The 10,615-nt window shown below is 37.6% G+C and overlaps 1 protein-coding gene across 1 annotated transcript; it reads left to right on the top strand.

Annotated features, from left to right (window-relative positions):
• The first annotated feature begins 1,356 nt into the window (after window positions 1-1,356).
• On the top strand, window positions 1,357-7,303 carry LOC138316016 (uncharacterized). The gene is made up of 4 exons (XM_069257491.1): window positions 1,357-1,460; window positions 2,366-2,770; window positions 3,963-4,060; window positions 4,816-7,303. The coding sequence occupies exons 1-4, from the start codon at window positions 1,458-1,460 to the stop codon at window positions 6,260-6,262; spliced, it is 1,953 nt and encodes a 650-aa protein (XP_069113592.1). The 5' UTR covers window positions 1,357-1,457; the 3' UTR covers window positions 6,263-7,303.
• The last annotated feature ends 3,312 nt before the right edge of the window (window positions 7,304-10,615 follow it).

The raw sequence follows: 10,615 nt of genomic DNA, 5'->3' as shown, positions 1-10,615 counted from the left end.
AGGCCTTCCGAGATCGAACCTTCATATTCTACGAGGGTTGCGTTATCTGTATCTACTCGTTGCACTCCTATTTGATATATGTATATTGTAGTAGATTTGTGTTAGAGGAGGGGTTGGAGGAGAGGGGGTCCAGAGGGGGAGGGGTCCAGGACTGCCCCCACCTTGCTTTGGAAGACTCCATTTTCATTATGTAACTCTGTTGCGATATCTAGCGAAGTTATTTGCATTGATATTTTGTGTCAATATATTAACAAAACCAACTGTCAAATTACTTATTTAAGGATGTATTTCACACTTAAGCTCAATTTTAATTACCACGAACCCATAACGATTTACAGCAAAAATTAGTTCGATACAGCTAAAAATACTGGCAGTGTGATTTACGTAAAAAATTCAGTAAAAAATGTAAAACTTTATTCAAGCGAAAAAAGACACATTCAAAGGCGCCAAACATTTCTTAAAGTCCCCATATAAAAAACTACTAAAAATAGAGAATTTTGACAATTGCAACTGAACTTAAAGATAGAGATTTTATCTAAAACATAACTCTGATCATGTCGAAACGAGACTTCAACGCGAACAACTGTTCTTTATACGATAATAACATGTCCCCTCCCACAAAAATATGATAAATAAATAAAAATAAAATAATAATAATGTTTATTTTAGCGATTGTATCATCACAGCCTTTGTTAGATTTAAATATATTATATAATAATATAAAACCAAGGTGGTCGCATTATGAAGCTAGAGATTATCAACATTATTTTAAAGGCTTATCTAACATCATCTATGGGGTGTCATTTGTCAACACCGTGATCGTGGAGTTATTCTGTCACTGTATGCTATACTAATACTTGCATATATCATCTGAAATACCGTTTACGATAAAAACAAGTTTTGATTAAGCAATATTATATAATATATATATATTACTCTGTATAGTAATATTGTATAAAAGTAATATAGTGTAAAAATATGTATAGTAATACATGTCTGGTGTAACACTGCTGATGGAATCCTTTAAATGATGACGGTAAATTCTGTCCTTGGACTTGAACAACCTACACAAAAATATAATGTAAGTTCCTGTTAATTTTGCATTCATACATTTCAGGTTTTATAGGGCAAATATGCAAATAAATATGGAGGTGCAATAACATTGGTGTTACGTAAAGCTAAACTACGTGCTAGTTTACCTGTCTGGTTTACCAAACATAACAAATACGTATTACCGAGACAAACAAAATTAATTCGAATTGAGCGTATGCTTTGTTCCGCCCTTTTATACTGTAATTAAGTAAGAAAGCCGTATGTCATGTAGCAGTAATTTATTCCCGGATCAATCACAGAGTTCGTCAGTTACGTGACAGGGAAGTCAACTGGATTGTGTCTGATATAACAGAGAATCCTAGGCTTACCTCGTCAGACGGCCTCCTGGATACCTAGTAACCAAAATGGTGAGTTCAGATTTCATTTCACATATATTATCTTAATGCACTAATGCAACATGTAAATGTACAAAATTAAACAGGTTCGATAGATCATTATCAAATGCTTTAGCTCAAACAAAGTTCAATCCTTGTTTTAAACTTCGAATTAAGGTGTTCGTGCATAAATCTGTACAGTTTTATGATTCAGATTAACGGTCTATAATTTTCTGTTCATCTCGCTTATCAACAATAAACCCAAGTTGTTTTTCTAATTAATTTGTTTGTATTTTAATGAAGTTAAGAACGTTTTTAATTATTGAGTTGTAAAGGAAAACCCTCAAATAAAACTGAAGTTGAATTAACCAGTAAAGATTTAACAACGCATTGTGAACAATTTAACGCACCTTGGTAAATTTTAAATGCGGTCCACCGCAAAAGAGGAATTAAAATTCACGATAGAGCACATATGTTCGATGGCCGAGAGCGGCCTGCCATTATTTTTTTTTATAAAATAAAAATGTCATGACACCTTTTTAGTCGACTTTTCGACTAAAAAGTGTAATGACATTTTTATTTTATCAAAAACAATGGCAGGCTGCTCTCGGCCATCGTACATATGGGTACAAGCTACATTTTGTAGATGGATGTTATTTACGAATCGTTGCTAAACAACAGGCAAAACTTTCTGTGTCTCATGTTTAGTTTCCCAAAATTGAGATTTCATATATTTCATGTTACATCTGTATCTGTAAACTTGCAATGAATTCATGGTCATACCGTGGGGTTTTCCATTCCTCATCAATGTTCATATAAGCTATTTAGAATATTTGCATTACGAACTGTGCTTAGAATTAATTTCATTGGTCCCACACGTTCGTTAAGGCCGTGGTGATAGGATTGTTGACATTTTTTCGTTTTTGGTTATATTACAGGACACCATGACACCAGGAGCGTTTGTCATTTTCTGCATCAGTCAAATAGCAATCACTTTCGCACATGATCATTTTTCGAAATATCAATTTGAAACATTTCCTAAGACTTTATACAAGTGTAACAATATGTCAGTGACATTTGGCGAGGTGAGCCACGAACAGGAAAAACAACATATAGTTTCGTACTTGGATTGTTTTAAAGGAGACACTATCAAGACATATAAACCTAACATTACCCAGGAGAGGATAAATCAATTTAATGAAGTGATACGAATGATGAGTGGCGGCCATTGGCGTTTGAGAAGACAAGCAATAGGAGGAAGTATGAGGAGTGAAGTGCGATCTCTAACTCCCGGACAGTGGCGTCAAGTTACCGGGCGATTTAATAGAATTTTCAATAACGGGGTAGGTAAACAAAACGTCTAGTTACCAGGCGAATTTTTAGAATATTTAATAACTGGTTAAGAACACAAAAGTGTCCAGTTACCAGGCAATTTTATAGAATATTTAACAACGGGGTAAGTACATAATGCGTCTAGTTACCAGACAATTTTATAGAATATTTGATAACGGGGTAAGTGCACATTAGTGTCTAGTTACCAGACAATTTTATAGAATATTTGATAACGAGTTAAGCACACAGTAGTGTCTAGTTACCAGACAATTTTATAGAATATTCAATGATGGGTTTAGTACACAATGCGTCTAGTTACCAGGCAATTCAATAGAATATTTGATAACGGGGTAAGTACACAATAATATCTAGTTACCAGGCAATTTTATAAAATATTTAATAACGGGGTAAGTGCACAATGCGTCTAGTTACCAGGCGATCTTTTAGAATATTTAATAACGGGTTAAGTACACAATGCGTCTAGTTAGCAGGCAATTCAATAGAATATTCAATAACGGGGTAAGTACACAATGCGTCTAGTTACCAAGTAATTCAATATAATATTTGATAGCGGGGTAAATACACAATGCGTCTAGTTACCAAGCAATTTCATTGAATATTTAATGACGGGGAAAGTACATAATGCGTCTAGTTACCAGGCGATCTTTTACAAGATTTAATAACGGGTTAAGTACACAATAGTATCTAGCTACCAGGTAATTTTATAGAATAATAATAATGACGGGATAAGTACATAATGCGTCTAATTACCAGGCAATTTAAAATAATATTTATTAGTGGGGTAAGTACACAATAGTGTTTCGTTACCAGTCAATTCTACAATACTCTACACAGTGAGATAAGTACTAAAACCTGGCATGGAGCCATCACATATCCAAACAGTGCTCTGTTCAGACGTATTTTGTCATCGCGAGCGATTCTACAAAAAAGGTTGTGCATACTAGCTATTTCATCATCAGGTAAAATATATCCATCTACTTGACCGACGCTTGTTTGATTATATTCCTCTACTTCTTCCCCAAACGGGATCAAACCTGTGGAGCTGTGAGATCAATATGACTTATTCAATGGACAGGAACAATACCTATCATGTACGTTTATTATGTTACCCGGGTCAATACTAGCCTCAATATACAACTGACGCTGATAATTGCGATATATAAATTTTATATATAATTCCAGATTCTACGCCAAATTGTTTCGTTTCACTCGGACGATGCGGTCAGTGGGGCACATGATGGACCCGCATTCCTCGGCTGGCACAGGATACTGCTGCTTTGGTTAGCATCTTTTCTTCTGAAGTTCTTTGTCTTAAAATAATTTAATTCTTAATTGATCTTCAAGAAGTTCTAACTTCTGTATTAGTTCACTTTTGATAACATAATAATCCTATCTGGCTCTGTATTTCAGCTATAATAGAATGAGGTGAACCTGCCGATATATTAGGTTAGGTTTATTTTTATTTTTAATGAAATGAACTTTACATTTGATGTACAATAAAATAGACCTTTACATCGGCTTTACATGTATTTACCTGACTGTGTATTTACTTTAATCATCCTCGATATTTCATGCGTTGATATCACTGTCGTTATATCCATTCCTCGAATATGTCATAGCAAAATCTGAAAGTTTTTTGTGCGACAACGAATGAGCACGTAGTTTGCGTATCCGTTATTCGATTCTTTTGATGTCCTTTTACGTAAGGAACATATTTAAAAAAAAACGGCACATATTATGGCTTTAGTTCAAAGGAAGTGTCTGCAGGCCTAGGATTGGTCTTAGTTCAAAGGAAGTGTCTGCAGGCCTAGGATTGGTCTTTTTTTCACCTGAACTGTCTTTAGTTTTACTCTGAGATATTCTTGGGGTGGATAACGACAGCGAAAATAATCCTGGAGTGTCGATGATTTATTTAATACGATTGATCTTGATCTACGGAAGGCTTTTTATTTCATTTCAATGAAATGAATGTTAATTTGTATACTTGTGACATCAACTAGATCTTCAATTTTACCTAGCCTTATTTAATTTACAGGATTGAGTTTTACTTGGGCGTACCTGTGCCATACTGGGACTCCTCTTTAGACTTTCACATCACTGATCCCACAGAGTCTATTCTATGGACTAGGTTTTACTTCGGCAATGGCCGTGGAACTGTACGGACTGGACCTTTTAGGACATTTACAGAACCAGACGGCAGCCGTATCAACCGCAATATTGGTAGGTCCGGCACTCTCATAGCTCGAGAAAATATTGAAGCTATCCTAAACCGGACTAGCAACAGGGACCTTGTATATACAGACATGATCACATTAGAAGGTTACCATATTGGCCCCCACGTCTGGACCGGGGGTACCCTATCGGGAATTATAACCGCACCATCCGATCCCTGCTTTTGGTTCCATCACAGTTTCGTTGACAAGGTATGGAGAGATGCTCAGCTGAGAATGCGGAACCCAGAGGAATATCCGTACGAGAGCTCCTCACCTGCGTCCCAACGCCCACGTCAACCCATGGTTATGTTCCCCTTTGATAGAAACCTCCCTCTATTGAATCGGGACGGCTATATGAACTGGATCGCAAGGCGTGCGACATACCAGAGATCGCCTGGACAGGCCACAAGTAGGTTTCAATGTGAAAATCGTTCATGGCGAAGAAGACTAGTTCTGGAATGGGACGAAAGTCGTCAAATATGTGTAAGCGGTCGGGGCAATACCGCTGATTTTGAAACGCCTCCAGAACCACAGACAAATCGCTTATCTTCCTCAGGTTTCAATGATGGTTCTATTCCACGTCTCGTATTTGAGTCACCACTTCAAGACGTCAGAACTAGATTCAATGAATTTCAATCTAGCTCGCGTAGCCAGGATGATGCGAGAGCTCTGAGAAATGATGTCTTCAATAATGTTTTTGTTTCTGAAATCCATGATGTGAGAACAGGTGCTTTAGAGCCACAAATCACCAGTTCATCATCCAATGTCGACCGTAGGGGGAATAACGCAATCCTGGATGAGCTACTCCTCCGACTAGAAAGACGGCAAAGCAATTTGTTCACTCAGCTAGTAAGTAACATGCGTCCATCCGGAATAAATAGCAATAGTATCAATAGTATTGGATCTTCGTTACAACTGCCTACCATCGGGGGCAATGTCTTAGGTCAAATCCCCGTAAATGACATCAGCCATTTGGGACTTCCAACAGGAAACATAGGGACTATGATTGGACATCAGACGGGAAATCTAGAAAGTTTGGCGGGGCCTTCGATTAGTAGTACAGGGAATCTTATTGGACAGCCGATCGGACAGACAGGACAGTTAGCTGGACATACTTTTGGACATGGTTCGACACAGAACGCGGAAACATCCGCCAACAATAACAGGCTTCATGGCCTAATGACACAGGCGTTACAAGCAGCACGACAACGAAACGCCCCAACAATAGGATCTATCGACATGACGTCATTTCAGCAACATCAACCTTAAATCCCTGCCTTTTACACAATTTCCGTCACCACAATCTTTACTAATACGTTACACAAGAGATAAAATAGCTTACTGGTTTCGATAATTAGGTTATTTATCGAAATTTCACAGAAAAGCATTGCAGGGATCAATTTATTCTGTATAGGATCCTTGATTCTTAATATCTTAAGAACAATTAGAAAATTGTTTAGCCATTTTAAATTATGGTAGTTTATTAGTTTGTTATTGTTATATCTGAGTATGCTTGGTGGACATTTGACCATATTTAATTTGGACTATTTAATTGCTGCTGCTTGTCCTGTATAGACTTTTGAATCTTTTGAAAGAAGAGAGAAAGAAGAAAAGAGCAAACAAACAAGGTATCTAAATATCACGTGACTGATATAAATCATTCGTAGTCCAAAAATAAACTTAGGTCTCGTGTAATTGTTCTTAAAAAGCCCTGTTAACTACAGTTTTTAGATACTCTTATAATTATTTAGTTGCTTCACTTCCAAGATAGTATCCCGTCTTTTTACATATAATAGATAACACAGTATCCTCCCTTGTGGAAAGGTATTCCTTGTGATGTCATTATTTTGATAGCGAAACTCACGTCGTTACTAATGAAAAGAATGACGTTACCCTCGTAAACACATGAGGTCATAATCCATACCTACCCACAAGTTTACTCTTTAAATTGATAATATATACAATTACAATAATTGACTTACAATTTATTTGATTGTAAACCCTTTTTGAATACCATTGTCATCTTTATCTTGATATCAGTATGTATGTTTGTAGGAATGAAACATTTTGTATTTTATTTCATGATCTTCAAATTGATACTCCACTGTCAATATCTTGTCATAATGAGTCATAGTAATTTATTTTATTGTTAACATTGTTGGTTGATATACCAGCATTATCTTTATTTAAGTTTGTATGTGTACTTGTGTGTGAATGTATGTATGAATGAAAACAACATTCATTATCATTACTTTAGTTGGGTTTTTTTGTGCATGTTCTTGTAACAAACAGCTTGACTCCGTCATCACACTCCTTGTAACAAACAGCTTGACTCCGTCGTCACACTCCTTGTAACAAACAGTTTGACTCCGTCATCACACTCCTTGTAACAAACAATTTGACTCCATCATCACACTCCTTGTAACAAACAGTCCTGGTAACAAACAGTTTGACTCTATCATCGCACTCCCTGTAACAAACAGTTTGACTCCGTCATCACACTTCATGTATCAATCAGGATGACTCCGTCCTTACACTCCTTGTATCAAACAGTTTGACTCCTTCATCACAATCCTTGTAACAAACTTTTTGACTCAATTATCACACTTCTTGTAACAAACAACTTGACTCCGTCATCACACTTCTTGTAACAAACAGTTCGACTCCATTATCACAGTCTTTGTAACAAACAGTTTGACTCCGTCATCACACTCCTTGTGACAAACAGTTCGACTCCATTATCACAATCTTTGTAACAAACAGCTTGACTCCGTCATCACAATCCTTGTAACAAACAACTTGACTCCGTTATCACACTCCTTGTAACAAACAGTTTGACTCCGTCATCACACTCCTTGTAACAAACAATTTGACTCCATCATTACACTCTTTGTAACAAACAGTTTGACTCCATCATCACACTCCCTGTAACAAACAGTTGGACTCCGTCATCACACTCCTTGTATCAAACAGGATGACTCCGTCATCACACTCCTTGTATCAAACAGTTTGACTCCTTCATCACACTCCTTGTCACAAACTTTTTGACTCAATCATCACACTTCTTGTAACAAACAACTTGACTCCGTCATCACACTCCTTGTAACAAACAGTTCGACTCCCATTATCACAATCTTTGTAACAAACAGTTTGACACTTGTGTGTGAATGTATGTATGAATGAAAACAACATTCATTATCATTACTTTAGTTGGGTTTTTTTTGCATGTTCTTGTAACAAACAGTTTGAGTCCGTCATCACACTCCTTGTAACAAACAGCTTGACTCCGTCGTCACACACTCCTTGTAACAAACAGTTTGACTCCGTCATCACACTCCTTGTAACAAACAATTTGACTCCATCATCACACTCCTTGTAACAAAACAGTTTGACTCTATCATCGCACTCCCTGTAACAAACAGTTTGACTCCGTCATCAACACTCCTTGTATCAAACAGGATGACTCCGTCATCACACTCCTTGTATCAAACAGTTTGACTCCTTCATCACACTCCTTGTCACAAACTTTTTGACTCAATCATCACACTTCTTGTAACAAACAACTTGACTCCGTCATCACACTCCTTGTAACAAACAGTTCGACTCCATTATCACAATCTTTGTAACAAACAGTTTGACTCCGTCATCACACTCCTTGTAACAAACAGTTTGACTCCATCATCACACTCTTTGTAACAAACAGTTTGACTCCGTCATCACACTCCTTGTAACAAACAATTTGACTCCGTCATCACACTCCTTGTAACAAACAGTTTGACTCCGTCATCACACTCCTTGTAACAAACAGTTTGACTCCGTCATCACACTCTTTGTAACAAACAGTTTGACTCCGTCATCACACTCCTTGTAACAAACAATTTGACTCCGTCATCACACTCCTTTGTAACAAACAGTTTGACTCCGTCATCACACTCTTTGTAACAAACAGTTTGACTCCGTCATCACACTCTTTGTAACAAACAGTTTTACTCCGTCATCACACTCCTTGTAACAAACAGTTTGACTCCGTCATCACACTCCTTGTAACAAAAAGTTTGACTCCATCATCACACTCTTTGTAACAAACAGTTTGACTCCGTCATCACACTCTTTGTAACAAACAGTTTGACTCCGTCATCACACTCTTTGTAACAAACAGTTTTGACTCCGTCATCACACTCCTTGTAACAAACAGTTTGACTCCTTCATCACACTCCTTGTAACAAACAGTTTGACTCCGTCATCACACTCTTTGTAACAAACAGTTTGATGACTCCGTCATCACACTCTTTGTAACAAACAGTTTGACTCCGTCATCACACTCTTTGTAACAAACAGTTTGACTCCGTCATCACACTCCTTGTAACAAACAGTTTGACTCCGTCATCACACTCCTTGTAACAAACAGTTTGACTCCGTCATCACACTCTTTGTAACAAACAGTTTGACTCCGTCATCACACTCCTTGTAACAAACAGTTTGACTCCGTCATCACACTCCTTGTAACAAACAGTTTGACTCCGTCATCACACTCCTTGTAACAAACAGTTTGACTCCGTCATCACACTCCTTGTAACAAACAATTTGACTCCGTCATCACACTCCTTGTAACAAACAGTTTGACTCCATTATCACACTCACTCTTGTAACAAACAGTTTGACTCCGTCATCACACTCTTTGTAACAAACAGGATGACTCCGTCATCACACTCTTTGTCACAAACAGTTGACTCCGTCATCACACTCTTTTTATCAAACAGGATGACTCCGTCATCACACTCCTTGTAACAAACAGTTTTGACTCCGTCATCACATTCCTTGTAACAAACAGTTTGACTCCATTTTCACACTCTTTGTAACAAACAGTTTGACTCCGTCATCACACTCCTTGTAACAAACAGTTTGACTCCATTATCACACTCCTTGTAACAAACAATTTGACTCCGTCATCACACTCCTTGTAACAAACAGTTTGACTCCGTCATCACACTCTTTGTAACAAACAGTTTGACTCCGTCATCACATCACACTCTTTGTATCACACTCTTGTAAAAGTTTGACTCCGTCATCACACTCTTTGTAACAAACAGTTTGACTCCGTCATCACACTCTTTGTAACAAACAGTTTGACTCCGTCATCACACTCCTTGTAACAAACAGTTTGACTCCGTCATCACACTCCTGTAACAAACAGTTTGACTCCGTCATCACACTCCTTGTAACAAACAGTTTGACTCCGTCATCACACTCCTTGTAACAAACAGGATTGACTCCGTCATCACACTCCTTGTAACAAAACTTTGACTCCTCATCACACTCCTGTAACAAACAGTTTGACTCCGTCATCACACTCCTTGTAACAAACAGTTTTGACTCCGTCATCACACTCCTTGTAACAAACAGTTTGACTCCGTCATCACACTCCTTGTAACAAACAGTTTGACTCCGTTCATCACACTCTTTGTAACAAACAGTTTGACTCCGTCATCACACTCCTTGTAACAAACAGTTTGACTCCGTCATCACACTCCTTGTAACAAACAGTTTGACTCCGTCATCACACTCCTTGTAACAAACAGTTTGACTCCGTCATCACATCCTTGTAACAACTTTGACTCCACA

Source organism: Argopecten irradians, chromosome 2, assembly GCF_041381155.1.
Source record: "Argopecten irradians isolate NY chromosome 2, Ai_NY, whole genome shotgun sequence".
NCBI classification, from domain to species: Eukaryota; Metazoa; Mollusca; class Bivalvia; order Pectinida; family Pectinidae; genus Argopecten; species Argopecten irradians.
Note: the sequence above shows the minus strand (reverse complement) of the source record. Positions and strands in the feature narration are given on the sequence as shown.